Source organism: Lactuca serriola, chromosome 3 (assembly GCF_051521515.1).
Source record: "Lactuca serriola cultivar US96UC23 chromosome 3, Lser_US96UC23_V15, whole genome shotgun sequence".
In the NCBI taxonomy this organism is placed as follows: Eukaryota; Viridiplantae; Streptophyta; class Magnoliopsida; order Asterales; family Asteraceae; genus Lactuca; species Lactuca serriola.
The window spans coordinates 40901919-40929485 of NC_136410.1; the positions used below are offsets into that span (position 1 = coordinate 40901919).

Genomic DNA, 27567 nt, shown 5'->3' on the forward strand with positions numbered 1-27567 from the left:
TGACTATCCCGATAAATAACCCCACGGTTTGGCTTCACTTAGTTCTTATCAAGTGCATTAGTTTTGTTTGGAGGGCTTGTATGGGGCGTATTCCTACTGCAGTGGCTCTTTCCAAGAGAGGTATCATCATATCTTTTATTTCCTGTCAAATGTGCTTTAGTGCTGTGGACACTGCGAATCATATTCTCTTGGATTGTCCGACTGCTTTTGATTCCCTATGTTGGATTTTCAATTGGTGTAGCATTTCTATTCAAAGGTTCCTTTCGATTTCAGATTTTGTTAATTTTGTTGCCTCATGGGGGAACTGTCCAAAAAAGAGAAAAATATTTCTCGCTATCTGTTATGGGTTTTATGGTGTATGTGGAAAGCAAGGAACGACGTTTGGTTTAACAGAACCCAAGTGAACTCTTCAAAGTTGGCGGATAATGTGATTTATATGGTTTTTAGTTGGTTGAAATATAGGGGTAATTTTGGAAATTGAATATGGGAATGTTGGGTTTGTTCCCCTTTTGACATTTTGTAAGTTTTGTTTTGTTTTTTCTTTTGTGCCCGGTCTTTTCTCTTTAGGCCGTGGTTTTAATAATATCCGTCGGTTCCAAAAAAAAGATCGGACCCCAAGTATATCCATAGAAACCCAAATTAATTCAAGAGCTTTTATCTCGAAGATATTGTAACTCAAAATTTTCTAAAAACATGAATAAAGATGTTAGACATAGATTTTGAGCAAAAACAATCTTGGTTTTAAAGATTGTTGCTTTTTAACCAGAAAAGATCTTCGAGTTTTGTGTTGTCAATCCTTTCAATTTATTTGCATTTCCATTCATTAGTTGTATTTATGTAAAAGGCAACAAAATATAATTTCTAATAATCCGAGAATGAAAAATTAACGCTTGTATATATATAGGGTGACGTTCAATAGAGAACCATAATTAATCAAAGAACCAATGAACCAATCTTTTTTTCAACTTTTAGAACTTATTTTTTATCAAAAAAAAACTAAAAATACAGAAATACATAACTTTTTATCATTTTTCCAATGATATCAAATTCGATTTTTTTTACGTCAAATTCACAACGTGAATTTGTGAAAATTCACAATGTGAATCCGAAAAATATTTTTCACATTCACAATGTTAATATATAAATTTAGATATTTTTAGATTTTTTTCGATAAAGAATAAGCTCTAAAAATTGAAAAAAAGATTTGGTTCCTTGAAGAACCAATAATTATGGTTCTCTATTGAACTTTTCCCTATATATATATATATATATATATATATATATATATATATATATATATATATATATATATATATATATATATATATATATATATATATATATAGAAGTAAGTTCATGCGAAAATATAAATATCTTGCGAAAATGCGAAAATGCAAAAACAGATTTTATCTTATGAAAATCAAACACATGTACTATAAAAAAATAATTTACTAGAAATAAATTAAATATAGTAAGTTTACATGGGATGGTGTTATGGTAGTATAGATTTAAAGACGGTTTTAATAAATAAAAAAATTTCACGTCCTTAATCATTTTTAAATTCATGTTTTCATAATAAAAATGTTAAAAATCATAATTTGCTAATATGAAATAATTTCTCAGCTATCATTGATTATCATCATGTATTTCAAAATTTGGATGAATTATTTTCCAAAATATAATGTTGAGGTGACACAATATCATTGGTTTTTCTTGTTTTCGCATTTTCACAAATTATTTGCATTTTCGCATTAACCCTATATATATATATATATATATATATATATATATATATATATATATATATATAACTCTCTCTCTCTCTCTCTCTATATATATATATATATATATATATATATATATATATATATATATATATATATATATATATATATAGAGAGAGAGAGAGAGAGAGAGAGAGAGAGAGAGAGAGAGAGTTATGTTAAAATGAGAATATTTTTGAGATTGAGAACAATTTTATAATTTAAAAAGAAAACACATCCCACCCACCCCACCCACCATTTTATCTAGACGTATCGTTTCTCACCGGACCACCATTGAGGCCACCAGACAACCATTGAGGTCACCTGACCTCTCCCAAACCAATCGATTTCCGATTTCACCCACCAACATCAAGCTCAAAATTAACTATCTGTTCCACAACCCCCAATCGACACCAGAGTTGATCTCTACAGACACGATCGATGGGAGCTTCTAGGTAGGGTTCGTTCAAGTCTATACATCTATGTTTTTCAACCGAAATAGACTCGATTTTATCATGGAATTCATGAAATTAAGCTTATGATGAACGACAAATCGAGTGTCTGATACTTAATCTCACATCATAGGAGACATTCTATCTGAATCGCAATCCGATTTAGGTATTTTACAAGAATGTTTTGGATTTCACTGGTTGTGTATTGATATTGCCATATTTATACCTATTTTTAGGCGATATTTATTGACATTTTTATTAATAAGTTGGTAATATGTTTAGAATAATGGTACTTATGACTTTAAATTGTTATTTGTAGTCAATTAGAAGTATTTTCGAAGAAAGGGACCAGATTTGACAATTCATGGAACATTAGAGGCTTGGAGTGCAAAAGATAAAGAAAGCCACGAAATTCGCTAAAACCACGACGTGGCAGAGTAAATCACGATTTGGCATGAGTATTCTAGAAGACAAGATTACGTAAAGAAGGAGTCCTTTTCCGGTACGGATTACTTAAAAAACCACGACGTGGAACGGGATTTTTCACAATATATATATATATATATATATATATATATATATATATATATATATATATATATATATATATATATATATATATATATATATATATATACTCTTGAACCCTACGATTGGGGGGACTTTGGACTGGCTTAGAGGGGTTCCTAAATACGAAATTCAGAAGAGAAAAAGATCTGGAAGTTGGTTCTAACACCAAGGAAGAAAGAGTTCATAAATTGGTTCATAGTTTGGTACACTTTAACATGTTTTGGATTATAGAATTTGTTTGTTTAGCTGTTAATATGTACAGCTAAATCTAGTTGATTCTGTTAGCTGGATGAAGCTGGAACTCATGGTTTGAATGCATTAGATTTGACTTTATTTGTTGGTTATATGCTTGTGTTGATTGATTTTACCTAGCGTGCTTAGTTAATGATTTAATTGCTTTAAATTCTTGTTATGTGTAGTTAGTGAACACAAATTTGCATGAATATGAATACCTAATAACAAAGTGAACACTAGTTTATTAGAGCTAAGATCAAACCAATCTTAGATAAGTAATTGAATCATTGAATTAAGGTGTGTTAGAGAACTCATATTATGACTGTAATTGTGTTTTGATTAATCAATATTCATAGCTCCAATCTTATTTAATAATTGATTATGTGTTAACTATTTTGTGACCATACATAGAATTACACGAATTGATTAATAATTAGTAGGTTTAGAACTAAACTGCTAATACTTCTTAAATTGGTAACCAACGGTAATAGTTTTGACTAATGTATAACCATTGAGTGAAAGTGGATTCGAACTAACAGAAGTATTTTGTTTATTGATTGAGTTTTTGTTAAAGAATTAAGTTAATCTAAATTTGCAAAATTAGATACAAACCCTTTTTAGCTAATTAATAATTAGATTAATTTAGTAGTGAATATATTAATTAATAACACCGTTCTCTATGATCGAAAACCGACTTACCTAAACTATATTGTAATATGACTAGGTACACTGCCTATAAGTGCATGGTTAGTCTAAGCTTGTTAGGTTATAAATATTAAAATTAGTGGGTACTTTCGTGCACATCAAGTTTTTGGCGCCGTTGCCGGGGAACGACATAGTTTATTAATTTATTTGCATTAGGTTAATCGATCCTTTTTGTGGGGGTAAAACCCACAAAAAGTTAATTTTCCAGCAAGATTTAATTTTTTTTATTTCAGAGAACACGACGTGGCCAGATAAGTGCCACGACGTGGTTTCTGAGAATTCTAGTTTCTTTTAGTTCTTAGTTATTTTTCTATTTTAGTCCAGTTTTACGTTTTTATTCTTTTTAGTTTACAGGAATTCATGACCAGAGGCTCTAACACACCTTTGGTGCCACCACTCGAAGATCCCGAGTCTACTCTTCGCAAGAATAAGAACAAGAACGCAAAGGAAGATCACATGCCAAAGAAGACGCCATTGCAAGAGTTCAAATCAGTGTTCTCAAAGAAATCAGGGAAGAAAGCAGGGGAGTCAAGTTCATCCTCAAAGAACAAGAGCAAGCTTGAACACTTGGATCAAATACCCGTCCAAACCGAATCTGAATACGATACCGAGCTTGAATTTGAAGAACGTACGAGCGAACCCGAGAACGAGCCAAGGAACGAGATGGCAGACATTGAGGAGATGTCCATGGGAGCTTACAAGAAGCGGATCCGAGAAGATGTGGGTCCCGGTTCAGTCCAACCCGCAATACCTGTCACTGCCACATTCGAGCTGAAGGGGCACATCTTGACTGCACTGAAGGATATCCCATTTTATGGGAAAGATCATGAGGATGCCTTTAAGCATCTTGATGAAGTCAATGACATTGCGGATTACTTCAATGTCCCAAATGTCAATAGAAACACCGTCCTGCTCAGAATGCTTTCCATTACTTTTAAGGGAACTGCTAAAGAGTGGTTAAAATCACTTCCACCGGGTAGAATCACCACTTGGGCTCAAATGCGTGAGCAATTTCTTGACCAGTTTTGCCCACCATCCAAGATAGCTAAACTCAAGAAGGCAATAGCCAACTTTGAACAACAGCTGGGGGAGTCATTGTACGAAGCATGGGAGCAGTACAAGGGCTTGCTCAGAACTTGCCCTCAACATGATCTAAATGTGCAACAAGAGATGTCAATTTCTATGATGGGTTCAATGTTATGACAAGACAACTCCTTGATTCTCAAGGACCTTTAACAAAGAAAAATCCAAGGAAGGTCAAGGAGCTAATTCAAGAATTCGCGAAGCACTCTCGTGAGTACCACAACCCTAGGCAAGAAGGAATCAAAGGCGGTGGAGGGGCCTAAACTGAAGAAATAGCAGCCATGATGGCTATGCTAAATAATATGGACCGGAGGTTGACACAAATGGACCACTTAATTCATGCCATAAGAGTTGGTTGTGAGAGGTGTAGTGGTCCACACTTGACCAAGGACTGCAATTTAGATGAGTTTGGGAACAGAAAAGCTCAAGTGTGCTACTCGAGTGGGGACAAGTATGATGAAGACTGGAGGAAACCAAAGAAAGAGTGGCTTCCATATGAAGAATTTAAGAAGCAAAAAGAAGAGAATTATAGGCAAACAAGTCGAGGTTTCTACCAAAGGGAGCTGCCGCCAGCTGAGAAGAAACCCGATCTAGAGACCATGTTGATGAAGTTTATGGAAGCCTCGGAAAAGAGGCACGAGGCTACTGATTCTGCTATTAATGAACAAAGAACTTTGGAAAAGAATCATCATGCATTGATGGTAGAACAGCAAGCTTTAATAAAAAATCAACAAGCCTCTATTAATAATCTTGAAGTGCAACTTGGTCAACTAGCCACTCTGGTTCATGAGAAGTTGTCCCCGAAAAATCCTGAAATGAAGACCTAATCTCATGTAATGGCCATAGATATTGAAGAAGAGGCCATCTCTGAGTTCTTAGAGTCATTAGAAGAAGAACCACATCAGCCCGATCCAAAACCAAAGAAGCCAAAGTTCGAAAGTGAAGAGGTTGCTGAAACACCTGCACCACGACGTGACACTTGTCTGGCAACGTCGTGGCCCTTGTCTGAACAAAAAGTGTCTGAGCCTGTTCCGGTTTATCAACCTCCTTTACCATTTCCGTCTCGAGCGCATCTCAGTCCACTGGAAAGGGAACATCTGGAATTTATTCAACAAATAAAGGGTATTCCGATTAATACCCCTTTTATTGAGACGCTTGCAAAAATTCCAGAATACGTGAAGTTCTTAGAAGACCTGAAACAACCCAAAAATACGACCCAAAAATTTTTGTTTTTAATATAATCAAAACTGCAATCAGAGCATCATGTAATAAAACCATACGTGATGTATTCCAAAACATAGTAAAATACTGTGCGGAAAAACTGTATCATGCTACATCAGATCAAACATCTAAATCAATCCCAGGCTAAAGCTGAGGCGGTGGTGTGTGCGATGCCGTCATCCAGAGCTCTTCCCTTTGCTTGCGGAAGTATCTGAAACCAAAACTGAAACTGTAAGCACGAAGCTTAGTGAGCTCCCCCAAACTACCACATACCATACAATAACACATAAACACATATTGGGCCTTGCCCACTGCATCGGGCCAAAGCCCGGAAACTGCATCGGACCAAAGTCCGGAACTGGCTGGGACCTTGTCCCCTGCATCGGACCGAAGTCCGGAACTAACTGCATCGGACCGAAGTCCGGAACTGACTGCATCGGACCGAAGTCCGGAACTGACTGCATCGGACCGAGTCCGGAACTGACTGCACATAGCATAGCATATCATAACCATTTATATTGCATACTGCATCGGGCCGTGGCCCGGAACATAAACACATACACATAGCACATAAAACATGTCTGAACCACGAAGGCATCAAACATACGAACTACTACATCGGACCGAAGTCCGGAAACTACTATTAACTGGACGGGCCGGCATTGTGGCCTTAGACCCGTCCCTACGGGAAGGAGACTCACCTCGTAAGCTAGCGGATGAGTGTGTGGCTCGGAAAGCTAACGGCTGCTGCTCCTGAATCTCCTCGGCTACAAACCCATAAACACACTCAATCAATCACTAGCACTATGCTCAGGGTAAAATGACCCTTTTACCCTTGGTCAAAGTTGACTTACTCAGGGCTGACTCGCCGAGTCGGGATACCCGACTCGCCGAGTCCTAGATTCCCCGTTCAACTCTTACATGCTGTTACTCGTCGAGTGTGGCATCGACTCGACGGGTACCCTCTGGATCCAAGAACTCAGATGATCTTCATCCGACTCGCCGAGTCAGATGAACAGACTCGACGAGTTGTTCTTAATCCTTAAGGAGATTGCCTTGGACTCGCCGAGTTGTATGAACAACTCGCCGAGTCCCTCTATTACTGAGTCTACTCTTAACTCGCTGAGTCCACTCCCTAACTCACCTAGCCCACTCGACACTGAAGAAACTGGAGAACTCGGGACCCGCGACGTGACTCGTCGAGTCGTTCTTCCGACTCGCCGAGTCGCCGCCATGCAACATATTTTTACTCGATTTCTCTTGAATCCAACACATGCAAATGATAGATCTAGGTCCATTAAGCTGTTTTACCACGTAAAGTTTCCAACTTTACGTGCACAACTACATGAATGAGGGAAATAAGGCTAAAATATGCACAATAAGGGTAGATCCATGGCTAATAAGCAATGTAACCCCAAAAAGACAGTGGATCTGGACTCTTCAACACCCCAACACTCAGATCCATAGGTTTTTCGGCTTAATAATGCAATCAAGCAAGCATAGAGCTTGGGACAAGCATCAAATAGCCCTTAAAAGAGCTCTAAGGGGAGTTTAAGCATGAAACCAGAAGGGGACTCCGAAAATACCTGAATAAGTTCACCCTTGACCTTGGATCTTGGCACTAGAACTCGTTTCCTTGCTTCCTTCTTCTTCTTCTTCTTCACTCCTTCACCAAAATGGAATAAAATCACTATAAGCTCACAAGAGGAAGGTTTAGGGTTTCTCACAGTGCTAACAGGGGAAAGTGACGAGATGGAGGCTATAATGGGGGTTTAAATAGTGAGCAAACCCGGGGAGTTAGGGTTTCACCCAGACGGATGGACTCGCCGAGTCCAGGATATGGACTCGTCGAGTCGCCGGCTCCCGCGTGCCCCAGATGCGCGACCCGACTCGGCGAGTCAGGCTAGAACTCGCCGAGTCCCTCTTGAAAACTTAGCCCAAAACAAATTAATTAACATACCGGAAACGGGTCGTTACAATTCTCCCCCACTTGTTTCAGACTTCGTCCTCGAAGTCTGCTACTACTGGATCTGCGAATAACTCCGGGTAGTGCGTTCTCATTTCTTCTTCAGCCTCCCATGTCCATTCAGACCCCTTCCGATGCTGCCACTGCACTTTCACCAGCTGAATTACCTTGTTCCTCAAGGTCTTGGTCTTTCGCTCCAAAATTGCTATCGGTTTCTCGATATAATTCAAGCCGCTATCGACCTGGATAATCTCCAAAGGAACGACCGCTGTCTCGTCCACTAAACACTTCCTCAACTGCGACACGTGGAAGGTGTTGTGTATCAAACTGAGCTCCTCCGGAAGATCTAACCGATAAGCAACCCGACCCACCCGGGCCGAAACCCTGAAAGGACCAATAAATCTGGGGCCCAATTTGCCCCTCTTCCGGAACCTGATGACACCTTTCCAAGGTGAGACTTTCAGAAGGACCATGTCTCCCACCTGGAACTCCAAGTCTGAACGCCTCCTGTCGGCGTAGCTCTTCTGCCGACTCTGCGCAGTCTGCAGTCTACTACGGACCTGCTGGATCAGTTCCGTCGTCTTGAGCACCACTTCGGTGCTCCCCATGACCCGCTGACCGACCTCGCCCCAACAAATCGGGGTCCTGCACTTCCTGCCATATAACATCTCAAAAGGAGGTCGATCTATGCTCGCATGATAGCTGTTGTTATACGAGAATTCCGCTAAGGGAAGATACGTATCCCAACAGCCCCCAAAATCCAGAACACATGCCCTAAGCATGTCCTCGAGAGTCTGAATCGTCCTCTCACTCTGCCCGTCAGTCTGAGGATGGAAAGCGGTGCTGAAATGGAGACGAGTACCCATCTCGTCGTGAAACCGCTTCCAGAATCTGGACGTGAAGCGAACATCTCGGTCCGACACTACCGATACCGGCACTCCATGACGTGCCACAATCTCTCGCACATAGATATCGGCTAACCTTTCCGCCGATATACTCTCCTGGATCGGAATAAAATGGGCACTCTTCGTCAACCGATCCACCACTACCCATATCGAATCTACTCCACGTGCGGTCCTGGGAAGTTTGGTGATAAAATCCATGGTGATGTCCTCCCATTTCCACACTGGAATATCCAACGGCTGCATCTTGCCGTGAGGTCTCTGGTGCTCCGCCTTGACCTTCCGGCAGGTCAAGCACCTCTCAACGTACCAAGCGACGTCCCGCTTCATGCAGGGCCACCAATAATCAGGTCGAAGATCTCGATACATCTTCGTCGCCCCTGGATGGATAGAAAATCGAGACTTATGAGCCTCGTCCAGCAATATCTGCCGTACCCCACCCCAGTACGGTACCCACACCCTACCATGAAGCGTCATCAAACCTCGACTGTCGTAGTCGAACGAAGCTACTCGACCCACTATCCTCTCGCACTTCTGCCTTTCCTCCTTGAGACCTTCCATCTGAGCCTCCTTGATCCGCTCCAACAAAGGAGTGATTACCGTCATCCTCATACACAAATCCCTGATAGGGGCCGCCGACACCTTGCGGCTCAGGGCATCGGCCACCACGTTGGCCTTCCCTGGATGATACAGGATCTCACAGTCATAGTCCTTCAGCACGTCCAACCATCTCCTCTGTCTCATATTCAAACTCGGCTGATCCATAAGGTATCGTAAACTCTTGTGGTCCGTGTAGATAGTACAGCGGACCCCATACAGGTAATGCCTCCATATCTTGAGGGCAAATACAACTGCCCCCAGCTCCAAATCATGGGTAGGATAATTAGCCTCGTGAGGCTTCAACTGTCTCGAAGCATAAGCCACCACATGGCCTCGCTGCATCAACACTGCTCCCATACCGGTGATCGAAGCATCACAATAGACCACGAAATCCTCAACGCCCTCTGGCAAGGTAAGGATCGGAGCCTCGCACAATCTCTGCCTGAGAGTCTCGAACGCCGCCTGCTGCTCAGGCCCCCAACGAAAAACTACCGACTTCTTGGTCAGTCGGGTGAGCGGCACTGCTATCTTGGAGAAATCCTGAATAAACCTCCGATAATACCCTGCCAATCCTAGGAAGCTCCGAATCTCAGATGGAGACCTCGGGACCTCCCACTGCATCACGGCCTCAATCTTGGTCGGATCAACCAAAATACCCTTCTGATTAACGAGATGCCCAAGAAACTGCACCTCGCGTAACCAGAACTCGCACTTGGAGAACTTAGCGAACAGTCTCTCCCTCCTCAAAGTCTCCAACACCTCCCGCAGGTGCTCCTCGTGCTGTTCCTGCGTCTTGGAATACACCAAGATGTCATCGATGAACACTATCACCGACCGATCCAGCATCGGTCTACACACGCGGTTCATGAGATCCATGAACGCGGCTGGGGCATTGGTGAGCCCAAATGGCATCACCACAAACTCATAATGACCATACCGGGTCCTGAAAGCAGTCTTCTGTACATCCTCATCCCTGACCCTCATCTGGTGGTAACCGGAGCGTAGGTCGATCTTGGAGAACCAAGACGCTCCCTGGAGCTGATCGAACAAGTCATCTATCCTCGGAAGTGGGTAACGGTGTTTACCGTTACCTTGTTCAACTCCCGGTAGTCAATACACATCCGATGCGACCCGTCCTTCTTCCTCACAAATAAGATCGGCGCTCCCCAAGGCGAACTGCTCGGTCGAATGAAACCCTTGTCTAACAGCTCCTGAAGCTGTGTTGACAACTCCTGCATCTCAGGGGGAGCAAGTCGATATGGTGCTTTGGCTATCGGAGCCGCACCAGGAACCAGGTCGATCCTGAACTCAACCTGCCTCTCAGGAGGTATCCCCGGCAAATCCTCGGGAAACACATCCGGGTAATCTCGAACAATAGGAACATCATCGATCGTCGTCTTGCCCTTATCCCGGGCATCCAAGACGTAGGCTACATAACCGGCGCAACCCTGCTGAACGTAGCGCCTCGCCCTAGCGGCCGAGCAGAAGGTCAATCCTCGCTGGGGCCTCTCGCCCTGAACCACTATCTCTCCCCCACTGGGAGTGCGAACCCTCACTAGCTGAAGCTCACAGTCAATCACCGCCCCGTTGGGGCTTAGCCAATCCATTCCCACAATAACTTTATTCCCGCGCAGGGGAATCGGAACCAAATCCACTGAAAACTGTTCCTCAAATATCTGAAGGGAACACCCTCTATATACTTTGTCGACCCTCACGGTCCTATCATCTGCTATCTCCACCTCTAACGGACAATCCAGTTTCCCTGGAGCTCTACTGAACCTCTTGCTAAGCGCAAGAGATACGAATGATCGGGTAGCCCCCGAATCGAATAATACCAAAGCAGAAATGCCGTTCACAGAGAACGACCCTGAATAAAACATACAACCATAAGCAACATTTAATCAATAATAATAAAGAGATAAAAGGGAAAATACATACCCGTCACCACATCAGGAGTCGCTCGCGCCTCCTCTGCTGTCATCTGAAATGCCCTGCTCTTCGCCACCGGCGCATCAACTCGGCCCTGACGGCCATCCGTGATCCTCAAGGTAGCAGGGGCGGGTGCATGCACCTTCCCTGCTGCAGCTAAACTGGGACACTGGGACCTTTTGTGTCCCCTCTGATTGCACTGAAAGCAAATCAGATCCGATGCTGTAACCGTAGTGGCAGGGGCCGTACAATCCCTACTCAAATGCCCAATCCGACCGCACTTGTAGCAGCCGGAACTCCCTGCCTTGCACGCTCCCTCGTGCAATCTCCCACACTTGCCACATCGACCGTGGCTCTGCTGACTCCTAGATCTGTGATCTGAAACCTTGGGCTTTTTGCCCACACCGCCTGCACCCGAAACCGCCTCCGGTTTCCTCTTCCTCTCCATCTCGAGATCAATCTCCCTCTCTCTGGCTCTGGCAATCATGTCGTCCAGTGTTTTGCAACTGGACCGGCTCACAAACATACGAATGTCGCTCCGCAACATCTCGTGATAACGGGCCTTCTTCATCTCCTCGTCTGCTGCATACTGAGGAACAAGAAGGGCCCGCTCCCTGAACTTGGCGGTGATCTCCGCCACTGTCTCGGTAGTCTGGGTAAGATCCTGGAACTCCCTGGCTAACTGTTGCACCTCAATGACCGGTGCGAACTCCGCTCTGAACCTGGTAGAAAAATCAGCCCAGGTCATGGCATCCAATGCCGCATCATCCCCGATGGTATGTCCTACCTCCTCCCACCAGTCACGTGCCCTGTCCTTCAGGAGACAGGACGCCAATCTGACCTTGTCCCCCTCGGGACATCTGCTAGTGCGGAATGCGTTGGCCACATCCGCCAACCACCTGGTACTCGCTATGGGGTCCCGTGCCCCGTGGTAGTCAGGAGCCCCGCACGCCCTGAACTCCCTGAAAGTGAGTGTGCGCGACCCCATCATGGCCGCCATCTCAGTACGGAAGGTACTCAGTCTCTCATCCATCATCTCCAAAATGCCCTCCTTGATCGAACCGAAGATCACAGGAGTCTGCTCAAGTATGATGCGAGTAATCTCAGAAGAAAGGAACTCTCTGGTCTGCTCATCCATCTGTCCGACCTCCGGGTCGGATCCCGATCCTGATCCTCCTCCGACATCTGAACTGCCGGCTGCTGGCCTCGGACGCAAAACTACCATTCTGAAACATATCATAACAATATCAGAACATTGAAATATTTCAAGGGATCATAATACGACTACTAGCTTCCTGGTCTAATCTTGGCCTTCCTTGATTCGAGTACGGATCCTCTGTTTCCAGTAGTATGGGCCCCTACTACCTTCCACATCCATCCGTACTTTCCTCAAGAACTGCCTCGACTTCCCCAAGTCACTTCTACCGCTGCTATTTTCTGCTACCCTCACCCTAGGCTTGCCCTAGAGAAAACTCGAGCTCAATACGACTGGTCCTCAGCTGCTGTAGGCCTCCTTGCACTGCCAGTTAGCCATCACCTGAACACCATCACATGTGATGAGGATCGGATAATCCTTCAAGTAAAAGATCCGTCCCTACAACGGTTGGACTCAAACAAGAGCTGCGCAGTAGGGCCAGTTCCAGCACTCTGGGATTATTCAACCTGATTACATGTGGTGTGACGTGTCCACCTAATGGCTAACTCCCATTACTCGAATTCCCACTAAGCACAAAGCAAGCAGCATTCGGACAAGGGAAACAGACTCACGCAAGCTATTCTTATAACAAGGAATTGCACTATCATAGGATGCTAAGCTCACACTATCAGGCATAACCTAAACAGGCTATCCTACTGCTGTCTACTCAATTCTAGCATGCAATATTCATAGAGCTGTAACACATAAACAGGCACATAAGGCATCCTCCTACACCCTTAGTCCTATTCTAGCATGCTGTTCTACTAAACTGAAATTGAACAATTAACTTGTATGGGTAATTTGGGAGTACTTACTTGAGCTCGGTTGACCGCATGCGCACACCTCTATCTTAAAACAATTCTTTTCCTCCTAAGTGTTTTCAAAATTCTTTTGTAAAAACATTTTATTAAAAATCTTTTATTTCCCCGTAGTTTGAGTTCAGATACACCCGAGAGTGTATCCGAATCCCTCAAACCAGGGCTCTGATACCAACTTGAAACAACCCAAAAATACGACCCAAAATTTTTTGTTTTTAATATAATCAAAACTGCAATCAGAGCATCATGTAATAAAACCATACGTGATGTATTCCAAAACATAGTAAAATACTGTGCGGAAAAACTGTATCATGCTACATCAGATCAAACATCTAAATCAATCCCAGGCTAAAGCTGAGGCGGTGGTGTGTGCGATGCCGTCATCCAGAGCTCTTCCCTTTGCTTGCGGAAGTACCTGAAACCAAAACTGAAACTGTAAGCACGAAGCTTAGTGAGCTCCCCCAAACTACCACATACCATACAATAACACATAAACACATATTGGGCCTTGCCCACTGCATCGGGCCAAAGCCCGGAAACTGCATCGGACCAAAGTCCGGAACTGGCTGGGACCTTGTCCCCTGCATCGGACCGAAGTCCGGAACTAACTGCATCGGACCGAAGTCCGGAACTGACTGCATCGGACCGAAGTCCGGAACTGACTGCATCGGACCGAGTCCGGAACTGACTGCACATAGCATAGCATATCATAACCATTTATATTGCATACTGCATCGGGCCGTGGCCCGGAACATAAACACATACACATAGCACATAAAACATGTCTGAACCACGAAGGCATCAAACATACGAACTACTACATCGGACCGAAGTCCGGAAACTACTATTAACTGGACGGGCCGGCATTGTGGCCTTAGACCCGTCCCTACGGAAAGGAGACTCACCTCGTAAGCTAGCGGATGAGTGTGTGGCTCGGAAAGCTAACGGCTGCTGCTCCTGAATCTCCTCGGCTACAAACCCATAAACACACTCAATCAATCACTAGCACTATGCTCAGGGTAAAATGACCCTTTTACCCTTGGTCAAAGTTGACTTACTCAGGGCTGACTCGCCGAGTCGGGATACCCGACTCGCCGAGTCCTAGATTCCCCGTTCAACTCTTACATGCTGTTACTCGTCGAGTGTGGCATCGACTCGACGGGTACCCTCTGGATCCAAGAACTCAGATGATCTTCATCCGACTCGCCGAGTCAGATGAACAGACTCGACGAGTTGTTCTTAATCCTTAAGGAGATTGCCTTGGACTCGCCGAGTTGTATGAACAACTCGCCGAGTCCCTCTATTACTGAGTCTACTCTTAACTCGCTGAGTCCACTCCCTAACTCACCTAGCCCACTCGACACTGAAGAAACTGGAGAACTCGGGACCCGCGACGTGACTCGTCGAGTCGTTCTTCCGACTCGCCGAGTCGCCGCCATGCAACATATTTTTACTCGATTTCTCTTGAATCCAACACATGCAAATGATAGATCTAGGTCCATTAAGCTGTTTTACCACGTAAAGTTTCCAACTTTACGTGCACAACTACATGAATGAGGGAAATAAGGCTAAAATATGCACAATAAGGGTAGATCCATGGCTAATAAGCAATGTAACCCCAAAAAGACAGTGGATCTGGACTCTTCAACACCCCAACACTCAGATCCATAGGTTTTTCGGCTTAATAATGCAATCAAGCAAGCATAGAGCTTGGGACAAGCATCAAATAGCCCTTAAAAGAGCTCTAAGGGGAGTTTAAGCATGAAACCAGAAGGGGACTCCGAAAATACCTGAATAAGTTCACCCTTGACCTTGGATCTTGGCACTAGAACTCGTTTCCTTGCTTCCTTCTTCTTCTTCTTCTTCACTCCTTCACCAAAATGGAATAAAATCACTATAAGCTCACAAGAGGAAGGTTTAGGGTTTCTCACAGTGCTAACAGGGGAAAGTGACGAGATGGAGGCTATAATGGGGGTTTAAATAGTGAGCAAACCCGGGGAGTTAGGGTTTCACCCAGACGGATGGACTCGCCGAGTCCAGGATATGGACTCGTCGAGTCGCCGGCTCCCGCGTGCCCCAGATGCGCGACCCGACTCGGCGAGTCAGGCTAGAACTCGCCGAGTCCCTCTTGAAAACTTAGCCCAAAACAAATTAATTAACATACCGGAAACGGGTCGTTACAAGACCTGTTAGCCACTCGGCAACAACTGAAGAAACGTTTTAAGGTGATTCTAAGCGAGCAAAGCTCAAAAGCTGTGTTGGGAGAGATACCTAAGAAGATGGGAGATCCTGGACGACTCACTCTTCCGTGTGAGTTTGGTAACAACATTAAGGTTGATGCTTTAGCCGATTCTGGGGCTAGCATTAATTTGATGCCTTATTCATTTTATCAGAAGTTGGATACTCAGAAGTTGAAGGCTACAAGAATGACTATTCACATGGAGAACCGTTCACCGGACCACCATTAAGGCCACCAGACAACCATTGAGGTCACCTGACCTCTCCCAAACCAGTCGATTTCCAATTTCAGCCACTAGCATCGAGCTCAGAATTAACTATTTGTTCCGCAACCCCCAATCGACACCGGAGTTTATCTCTACAGACACGATCGATGGGAGCTTCTAGGTAGGGTTCTTTCAAGTCTATACATCTATGTTTTCAACCGAAATAGACTCGATTTTATCATGAAATTCATGAAATTAAGCTTATGATGAACGACAAATCGAGTGTCTGATACTTAATCTCACATCATAGGAGACATTCTATCTGAATCGCAATCCGATTTAGGTATTTTACAAGAATGTTTTGGACTTCACTGGTTGTGTATTGATATTGTCATATTTATACCTATTTTTAGGCGATATTTAGTGACATTTTTATTAATAAGTTGGCAGTATGTTTAGAATAATGGTACTTATGACTTTAAATTGTTATTTGCAGTCAATTAGAAGTATTTTCGAAGAAAGGGACCAGATTTGACAATTCATGGAACATTGGAGGCTTGGAGTGCAAAAGATAAAGAAAGCCACAGAATTCGCTAAAACCACGACGTGGCAGAGTAAACCACGATGTGGCATGAGTATTCTAGAAGACAAGATTACGTGAAGAAGGAGTCCTTGCCCGGTACGGATTACTTAAAAAACCACGACGTGGTACGGGATTTTTCACAATATATATATATATATATATATATATATATATATATATATATATATACACACACACACACACACATATATATATATATATATATATATATATATACTCTTGAACCCTACGATTGGGGGGACTTTGGACTGGCTTAGAGGGGTTCCTAAATACAAAATTCAGAAGAGAAAAAGATCTGGAAGTTGGTTCTAACACCAAGGAAGAAAGAGTTCATAAATTGGTTCATAGTTTGGTACACTTTAACATGTTTTGGATTATAGAATTTGTTTGTTTAGCTGTTAATATGTACAGCTAAATCTAGTTGCTTCTGTTAGCTGGATGAAGCTGGAACTCATGGTTTGAATGCATTAGATTTGACTTTATTTGTTGGTTATATGCTTGTGTTGATTGATTTTACCTAGCATGCTTAGTTAATGATTTAATTGCTTTAAATTCTTGTTATGTGTAGTTAGTGAACACAAATCTGCATGAATATGAATACCTAATAACAAAGTGAACACTAGTTTATTAGAGCTAAGATCAAACCAATCTTAGATAAGTAATTGAATCATTGAATTAAGGTGTGTTAGAGAACTCATATTATGACTGTAATTGTGTTTTGATTAATCAATCTTCATAGCTCCAATCTTATTTAATAATTGATTTTGTGTTAACTATTGTGTGACCATACATAGAATTACATGAATTGATTAATAATTAGTAGGTTTAGAACTAAACTGCTAATACTTCTTAAATTGGTAACCAACGGTAATAGTTTTGACTAATGTATAACCATTGAGTGAAAGTGGATTTGAACTAACAGAAGTATTTTGTTAATTCATTGAGTTTTTGTTAAAGAATTAAGTTCATCTAAACTTGCAAAATTAGATACAAACCCTTTTTAGCTTATTAATAATTAGATTAATTTAGTAGTGAATATATTAATTAATAACACCGTTCCCTGTGATCGACACCCGACTTACCTAAGCTATATTGTAATCTGACTAGGTACGCTGCCTATAAGTGCATAGTTAGTCTAAGTTTGTTAGGTTATAAATATTAAAATTAGTGGGTACTTTCGTGCACATCATGTATATCAATAATCGAGGTAAAACCAAAATCAAATGCTAATTGTATATACAATATAGAGGTGGAAAAGACTTATATTTAGCAATCTAAGCAAACAGAGAACGGAATAAAACTGGATATTCGAGCAGAAATGGCGGAATCTGTGGAGCTTCCTGTTCTTGATCTTTCTTCATCATATCAAATCTCCACCGCTAACTCAATCTAGCAGGTTCTTCTATTATAGTTTATTCTTCAAACTTATAAATAATCTCTAAATTGTCACTAATTTTACCAATTTTTCTAACCGATCGAATTATATCTTTCACCCTTCATCTTGAGTTGAGTTCATGTCCTCCTTTTGTGTTAGTGAACATTGCTTTGACTATCTGAATATGCAATCTCTGTCTTCTCCTTTTCCTTTTATTCCACTTTAGACCTTGGTACCTAACAATAACTCAATATATTATCTACACATAATACATCAGAATGGATTTGTGAACCTTTCAGCTAGTAAAGTTGATATTTGTAGAGTTTATCAACGTTGCAGGTGGTCATTTTTATCTCTATAATTACACACACACAATCACAATAGCTAGTAAATTTGATATTTGTATAGATTTTTTATGAACACCAACTGTTCGATGAAATGCCTCAATGAAAAAGTAGCATTGTATGTGAAAATCCTTAAGTTTGAGCCCTCATTAAGCCAAGCATTAAGGCCCTTAGGTTAAATTGAGTTTCACATATTAATAGCCTAATAAGTAACCAACAATCATATAAAAAGTGATAAACTTAAGGCTTAACTATTAAGTCCTTAATAGAACACCAAAAGTGATTTAAAAGCTATTATGATCAATTTTCCCAAATTTGTCCTCCAACTTCTAAAATTCGTGTAGGTCAATAAGAACATCTAAAAATCACGAGGCTAAGTTTTATGGAAATCTTAATTTATCTATTTTCTTCAAACTTTGAATCACATTTTGTAATTCCAACTCCTTGAAGGGTAAAATTGGCAATCTTCTCAGGCTGGTCCATGTTGTCACAGATTTCATGCATTATCTTCAAAAAATCATAATAAATTCATTAGAACTCCAAATGCCAAAATTCCAAATAATATAATTAGATATGGATGTATAGTTTCCCACATATAAAGGGACTGGTGTAATTCTTGTTATATTGGTACAATTTATTCCAAGAGTGTTGAGTGGTCCAGAAAGTGACAGCCTAAAGTTACTAACTTGTAAATTTAATATAAAATCAACCAAAAAATCATTAGAATAAGATCTTTATATTTCTGAAAAGATAAAAGGGGGAACTTTACCAATATTATTTTATTGAAATTTAATAATGCGTTGAAAGGTAAGAAAACAGATCCCCAAAAGCGCATTGCAATCAAAGAGAAAATAAAAAAAAATATATACATAAGTTTTATAAAAGTAGTAAACCAAAGCACAAGATAAATAATGTTATAATTTTTGTGTAGGTTCTCGGAAAGAAAATGATCCATCTTGTTCATGCTAACTGATTTTCAAGTTCAAGGAGGTGAGTTACATTAACTCTCCTACTAAGGAGATGAGTTACATTAGATATGTGTAACATGTGATTAAATACACGATAACAACTATTGAATCGAGAACATGAAAATGATTATTGTCCACATAAATCATATGTGATTAGATACATATAATAACATGTGGTTATGTGTATCAAATGACATATGATTTATGTGGCTAAGATTTATTTTCACATTCTCGATTCAATAATTGTTTTTTCCACTTTAATCATACGTGATTAAATACATTTAATCAGATGTGATTATATGGTTCTAATCACATATGATTTTATTTGGAAAAAATGAATATTGTCTATATAAATCATATGTGATTAGATACATACAATCACATGTGATTATATAGATGATAACAAATATTGAACCAAGAACACAAAAACAAATCATTATCCAAATTAATCATATGCGATTAAATACATCTAATCACATGTGATTATATGAATCTAATCACAGAATTTATTTTCGCTTTGTCGATTCACTAGTTGTTCTCATGTATTTTATCACATGTGATTATATGTTTAATCGCATGTGATTAAGTACATGAGCACAACTATTGAACCGAGAAGGCAAAAATGAATCTTGTCCACCTCAAATCATATGTGATTATATACATATAATCACATGTGATTAAATACACAAAAGCAATTATTCAATCGAAACCGCAAAAATAAATATTGTCTACATAAATCATATCTGATTAAATACATATAATCACATGTGATTATATGTATCCAATTATATATATATATATATATATATATATATATATATATGTGTGTGTGTGTGTGTGTGTGGATAAGATTAATTATCACATTCTCAATTCAATAATTGTTCTTTATCAACTGTAATCATATGTGATTAAATACATATAATCACATATGATTATATGTATCTAATCACATATGATTTATATGGACAAAAAATAATAATGTTTATATAAATCATATGTGATTAAATACATATAATCATATAGGGAAGGGTTATATGGAAAATAAATAATTAGGGCAACACATGTTGGAACCAATGAAAGCATGACAACACATCACTTTGGAATAACTACATAAATAACTTCCATAGTACATTGCTTACGAATAAAGAAATGTACACGTGTCACTTGATCATTGGTTCCAACATATGTTCCTCTAATTGTTCATTTTCCATTGAACCTACTTCTAATCACATAAGATTATAGACACGAGAAAAACTATTAAATCGAGAACACAAAGATAAATATTGTCCACATATATCATATGTGATTAAATGCATATAATCACATGTGATTATATGTATCTAATCACACAGAATTTATATGGAAAATATTCATTTTTACGTTCTCGATTTAGTTGTTGTTCTTGTGTATTTAATTACATTAGATTATATGTATCTAATCATATATGATTTATATGGAGAATATTCGTTTTCACATTCTCGTTCAACAATTGTTCTTGTACATTTAGTCACATATAATTTCTGTACACAAGATTCATTTTCGCATTTTCGATTCAACAATTTTTATTTTTCCACATTAATTATATGTGATTAAATACATACAATCACATATGATTAAATACATGAGAAAAAATATTGAATCAAAAATGAGAAAACGAATACTATCAATATAAATCATATGTGGTTTGATACATATAATCACATGTGATTAAGTACATGAGTAGAACTATTGAATTGAGAAAGAAATAATGAATATTATCCAAATAAATCATATATGATTAGGTACATATAATCATATGTGATTATCTGTATTTAATCACATATGATTTATATGGGCAATATTCATTTTTGTGTTTTTAATTCAATAGTTGGTCTTGTGTATTTAATCACATATGATTTATGTGAAAAGGATTTGTTTTCACGTTAACTATTCAATAAATCATATGTGATGATATATATATATATATATATATATATATATATATATATATATATATATATATATAGTAACATGTAATTATATATACGAGCAAAACTATTGAATCAAGAACATTAAAACAAATTTGTGTCCGCGTTAATCAAATGTAATTAAATACGTATAATCACATATGAGAAAAAAATATTGAAACGAAAAATCAAAAATGAATATCGTTCATATAAATCATATATGATTGGATACATATAATAACATGTGATTTTATGTATCTAAGCACATATGATTAAAGTTGACAAAAATATATGATTTATGTGGACAATATTCATTTTAGTGTTCTCGACTCAATAGTTGTTCTCGTATATTTAATAATATGTTATTATATGTATCTAATCACATATAATTTATATAGAGAAGATCGATTCAATTTTGTCCATATAAATCACATATGATTAGATACTTATAATCACATGTGATTAAAAAACTATTAAATCTAAAACTCGAAAGTGAATTTTGTCTATATAAATCATATGTGATTAGATACATTTAATCATACGTGATTATATACATGAGAACAATTATTGAATCAAAAACACGAAAATATATTTTTTTTCTACATAAATCATATGTGATTAAATACATATAATCATATATGATTAAATACATAAGACTAAATATTGAGTCGAAAATGTCGAAATGAAAATTGTCCATATAAATCGTATGTGATTAAATACATATAATCACATGTGATTAAATACATGAGACCAACTATTGAATGGAAAAAGAGTAATAAATATTGTCCAGATAAATCATATATTATAAAATACATATAATCACATGTAATTATACGTATCTAATCACAAAATATTTATGTGGACAAAATTCATTCTCGCTTTCTCGATTCAATAGTTTTTTTGTATAATCACACGTGATTATATGTATTTAATCACATATGATTTATATGAACAAAAACGAATCTTGTCCACATTAATCATGTATGATTAAATACATGAGAAAATTATTGAATCGACGCAAAAATAAATATTGCTCACATAAATCATATGTGATTAAAAACATAAAAAATTTTGTTGAAGCGAAAATGTGAAAATGAATCCTGTCAATATAAGTCATATGTGAATAGATACATCATACATATAATTAAATGTGTTTAATTATAAGAGAACAACTAACGAATCAACAACGCGAAAATGCATGTTGTTCACATAAATCATATGTGATTAAAACATATAATCAAATGTGATTATATATGTCTGATCACATGTGATTTATGTGGATAATATACTTTTTTTGTTATTCTCGTGTAATTAATCATATGTGATTACAGGTATCTAATCACATATGATTTATTTAGACAAAAACAAATCGTATCCATATAAATCATATGTATACATATAATCATATGTAGTAATGGCGAGTGGTGGTGATAGTGGTGAGTGGTGGTTTTTGTGGGTGAGAGGTGGGTTAGTGGTGACCGGTGGTGGTGATGGGTGGTGGAGGTGGGTAGTGGAGATGGTGATCGGTGGTGGTGGTCTTAGTATGTGGGGGGTGGGGTGATTGTGGCAGGTGGTGGTAATGGGTAGTGTAGGCGGGTGGTAATGGGTGGTGGTAGTGGTGGGTGGGTGGGTGGGTGGGGTTGGAGGCGGGTGGTGATGGGTGGATGGTGGTGGTTGGTAGTGACATGTGGTGGTTTTTGTAGGTGGGGTTGGGATGGTGGCGGCAGGGGTGGTGGTGATGGATGGTAGTGGTGGGTGGGTGGTTGTGAGTCGTGGTGATAGTGATGGGTGGTTGTTTTGGTGGGTGGGTGTGGGTGGTGGTGGTGATGATGGTGGGTGGGTGGTGGTAGTGGCGGGTGTTGGTAGGTGGTAGTGGCGGGTGTTACCGTCTCCTCCATACATAATTTTATATTTTTATGTCAATCGAAACTTAATTTTATATTTTTATGGCTACTTTGTAATTGTGTTCTCCGCCGTAACGCGCGACATAACGAAATACTAGTTCTTAATTAAAATCAAATAAAATCTTTAATCTTACAATTTTGCTATTTAGTTAATGATTAATTGACATCGATCTATAAATAAATTCATAATATGCATCTACAGTGATGCCTCCTCTAACAAGTGTTAGCTTTTGAAAGATCTTTCCTATGACCTATATGAAAAAGTATTTTCTAAAATATAAAAATAAAATAAATCTCAATTTAAACCTAAAAAAAAGTACTCTCTCTCTCTCTCTCTCTCTCTCTCTCTCTCTCTCTCTCTCTCTCTCTCTCTCTCTCTCTCTCTCTCTCTCTCTCTCTCTCTCTCTCTCTCTCTCTCTCTCTCTCTCTCTCGTTTACGACTTAGCAATCATCCATGAAGGCCCATACTTCTTTGGTGTACTTTACCAATTCTCTGAAAAAAACCATTTGTATAAATATATTTACGACTTAGCAATCATCCATGAAGGCCCATACTTCTTTGGTGTACTTTACCAATTCTCTGAAAAAAACCATTTGTATAAATATATTGGGAGTATAATTCCTTGTAACATATCAAACTCACTTCCTTCCAAACATCTATGTATTTCATATGCTATGAAACTATGAACATCTAGCTCACTATAGAGGTTAACAACTAAATAATCACAATGATAACAATGTGGTATAAAAGTAACCAATCAATGTCTCGTAATATTTAAAGGGTCAGCCCCAATTGACTTATAATAATCTTTATCAGCATTCGATACACGCTCACGAAACAAATTCCACTCATGTTGACATCTTTCCCTCACCTGTCATCAAAAGTTAAAACCCAAAATTTAAATTCTGAATCTTTGAAAAGAAATAAGATTATAAAACTACAAACATTTACATACCCCTTGCCATGGTGCTTTCCCATTTTCTCCTTTACCCTACAAATACAACAACAAAGATCGGTCCATGTTAAACACAAACACATCCAAGCTCATGAGGACAAATATGGAATTTTGATTTTTTACCTGATTCCCAAGTGAAGGTAGACCTTGATGAACTACCCATTGTGCATCAACAACTCCAATCTTCTCATGTGCAGGCTATATACAAAAGAAATCAAGTCAATCCACCTTTCTTGAAAACATGCTGTTTTTTTAAAGATTTTGTTTTCGTGATTACAAAAATCAAAAGCAAACTAATCGAAGGTTGTTGATTACTTACCTCAACACATTTTTGGAGAGCAAAGTCAAGACCCCATCCATGAACCAAATCATTCTACATTTTTAAAATTGAAAAATTAGATACGATTATATTTCCATCCAAGATTTTATATAAGGTGAAATGACATGATCATAATCATATATCATCATATGTCCTTATCATACCTGGATTAAATGCCACACACATCTCCAAGATTCTCGAGAGAAAACCGGAGCCATAATTTCTACAAATCTGTACACATAATTATAAAAAACCATGTCATACCAACTATACAATTATTCTTTGAATGTCATTTATGATACTAATTTAACCATTATAAAAGTGATTCATTTAGGGTTTATACGTACGCTGCACATGGAGGCAAATGCGGGTTACTGCACCAACCTGGCTTCTCCTCTGTTACTCTACAAACACATAACATCAATACATAAAAAGAAAAAGATTAGCATAAATGTAAAAAGTTTTCATTTTTAACAATCTTTAGTTACTTTTTTTTAACAATAAGTGGATTTTCATAATGAAAAGCTCCAAAAATTGCAAGATTTTATCACTTACTTATGAACTTCACGATCTCCACGTCTTTTGGTCATCTGCCATGTTAATCCCTTACTACTAGAATCCAATCCAGGCTGTGATATCTCTAATTTATGCTTCCTCACAAGCTTAATGTATCTAAAATATATAAAAAAAAGATTATTATACAATTAGGTAAAGTTAATTTAATCAAGAAAAATGTGTCCAACACTCACTCTTCAGCGTTGAAATGATCAACCCCAAGATCTTCATCCCACATAAATATGAAGTCATATGGCGCGACAATGTCAGGGTGAAGGAATCTTTTCGCATACCACCTTTAAAACGAAGCACACAAATGTTCATAATCATAAAGTCAAAGTCAAAGATATGAAATTAATATAATGGGCATAAAATTAAAGGGGTAAGAAAAAGTTGTTACCATTTTGTTTGCTTTGCTACACTAATATGAATAGCACGCTTTGACCATTCAAATTCATCCCATTCTGTTGTTCGGCCATCATAATGGAAGAGAAGGATTGTAAAATTATCAGAAAACTTTTTTACTGCTTTATCGATGTTATATCTTTGATTATAACCAACAGTCAAAGTTAAAAGATACTTCGGTTTTCCCTTTAGGTCCTGCAAATGCAAATGCATAAGGCGTATTACTTTCAAGAAACTACTTTTTTTTTCATCTTTTTATATTTTTGTTTTGTGGGTCCCGTTCTAAAAATGAGTCATTAATCTTCGGATTTGTTAAAAAAAGATAAACAAACCTCACTAGGTTGACCATATAATCTGCGAGGATATAAATCTGATTCAGAAGCAAGAATAGCTGGAGGTAGTCTTTCTGCACCTCTAGGGTTAGATGACACCCAAATCTGCATCAAATTTTTCTTTAAATAATCAAAGATATAAAGTCATTCAACTCAACAATAAAGATATGATATGTATGTCATTGGATCTTGTTAGGTCAAAAAGAGTAAACTTTACCAAAAAAAAGGGGAAATTATAAGAAAATATATACCTTTGAAGGATGAGGAAGGTTTTCAGCTCCCTTTGAGATTTTATCCCTTGTGACAGATATCACATTTAAGATTGTTTGTGTAGAGTGGCCTGAATTTTTGTCCCAAATGTATGTATCAATAGGAGGAATGAGTTTAATCTGTGAAATTTTAAACCAATTAAAACTTGTTATCAAAGTAAAAATAATCCAAAATAGTGGTTTTTTGCATGACTTACATTTGATGGTGAATAAGCTGGAAAGGATGCACCAATGAAGAACCCAAAAAGAATACCAACTGTGATTGTTAAAATAAACCTCATATACTCGTTTGATTTCCTGAAAGTTTCATTATTTGGATATAAATAAACATTAAAAAAAAAAGGAATAAAAGATTCAACAATGATGAAGATCAAACCTTCGAATAGTCGTAGAGTTTCCCTTTCTTTTACTTTCTTCAAAATTCATATTAACAAGAACAAATTAAGCTGCAAAAGCAGCTTAATTCTTTGGTAAAAGTTAAAACCCAAGCAGCCGAACAGAATTACAGATTTGACCACAAGGTAAAACCTGAAGAAACTCATAAAAGAACATGAAGAATTATTACAACTATGAACTTAAAGCAGAAACGTAAAAAACTTCAACTACCCAAAAAAAACAACACGAATGAAAGATTAAGAACAAGTGTCGCAGTGGGAACAAACTCACAAAGTGTGATTTGTGACATAATTCTTATAGTGAACTGAATTCCATACAAGAAAAAGACCAATTTAATTGCCTACAAAACACATGTGCTTCCTCCTTCAATTTCATCCACATATTCGGCAATTGAACCAATCATGTGCCTACTTTTACCAAATTAAACATGCAACAGTTGGATTTCCCCAACACCCATCATGAAAAAAAACTATATTTCCAAAATAAAATCTTACAACACCCCACAGAGATGCAGTAGATAACTTAAGCGATAATAATCGTTAAGAGCCCTAACCCGTAAAGATGAACGAAAACGTGTTTACGTGCTTACATTCAGAGATTAAAGCAACGAAAAGTTTATAAGATCGTTGACCTTGACCCATACAAGTAGAACTAATTTGTATATGTTCCACTCGCTATAAGAATGATGAATTTTTTTTTTAAAAGAGTACCTGGGATTGTTGTTGAGATAGAACACCAAGAATAGTTCGAGAAACCAAACGTAGGTTGAAGAGCTTTAATCTCGAAGATTTCATTACTAAAAATTCGATATAGCAAAGTGATTGTCGAGAGACAGATTCTCTCGTGAAGATTTTTTTGAAAAAAATCGCGGTTTTAAAGATGATTGCTTTAACTGGAGAATAATCTTGGAGCTCTGGATTCTGAATGCTTGAAATTATTCGGTTTTTTCTTTATAGAAAGGGTTTTAAGGAGGAATTCAAGTTTCCAGCAATCGAAATAATCTTCTTCGTAAAGACCAAAAACTGCTTCTTTCCGCGTCTTGTCGACGAATTTTGTTTTTTTGAATAGACTTGTTGTCGACCAAATTATTTCTTGGCCTTTTTTGAATTCAAAGATTTTGAATTTACGATGAGACTTTTCTTGATTTACTTTATACATAAATGTACTTGTTGTGTATGCTGAAACTTTTGGATTGTATCCTTTTAAATTATTACAGTATATCTCAATATTAAGAAAATGAAAAAATAGATGATTTAATTAATTTATATCTATTTTTAAAAATTAACAATTTACATCAAATTGCTCTACAATA

The 27567-nt window shown here is 38.4% G+C and overlaps 1 protein-coding gene and 1 non-coding gene across 3 annotated transcripts; both read right to left on the reverse strand.

The window, feature by feature from the left end:
• Positions 1-4771: 4771 nt before the first annotated feature.
• LOC145096609 (small nucleolar RNA R71) lies at positions 4772-4878 on the reverse strand. Its single transcript, XR_013703985.1, has one exon. It is a non-coding gene; the product is annotated as a small nucleolar RNA R71 (small nucleolar RNA).
• An 18721-nt stretch (positions 4879-23599) lies between these two features.
• Positions 23600-27331, reverse strand: LOC145092015 (uncharacterized). Of its 2 annotated transcripts, none has more exons than XM_079029883.1 (14): positions 26966-27331; positions 26236-26387; positions 26057-26156; positions 25842-25979; positions 25591-25710; positions 25254-25453; positions 25048-25149; positions 24854-24970; positions 24646-24702; positions 24463-24529; positions 24299-24352; positions 24103-24177; positions 23980-24015; positions 23600-23895 (listed from the first exon to the last, which is right to left on the reverse strand). In XM_079029883.1, exons 2-14 carry the CDS (start codon positions 26283-26285, stop codon positions 23782-23784), a joined length of 1230 nt encoding a protein of 409 aa, XP_078886009.1. In that variant the 5' UTR covers positions 26286-26387; positions 26966-27331; the 3' UTR covers positions 23600-23781. The 2 variants fall into 2 exon arrangements, with proteins under 2 accessions (XP_078886009.1, XP_078886010.1); XM_079029884.1 differs by having other exon boundaries at positions 25591-25695; positions 26966-27328.
• Positions 27332-27567: the final 236 nt, after the last annotated feature.

Excerpts from the sequence above, each read along its gene's own strand:
- LOC145092015 (XM_079029883.1), bottom strand. The coding sequence starts at position 26,285 with ATGAATTTTGAAGAAAGTAAAAGAAAGGGAAACTCTACGACTATTCGA. Across the intron at positions 25,980-26,056 it reads CAGCTTATTCACCATCAAAT|ATTAAACTCATTCCTCCTAT; the intron begins GTAAGTCATGCA and ends AAAATTTCACAG. Across the intron at positions 24,016-24,102 it reads TACCTTCACTTGGGAATCAG|GGTAAAGGAGAAAATGGGAA; the intron begins GTAAAAAATCAA and ends TTGTATTTGTAG.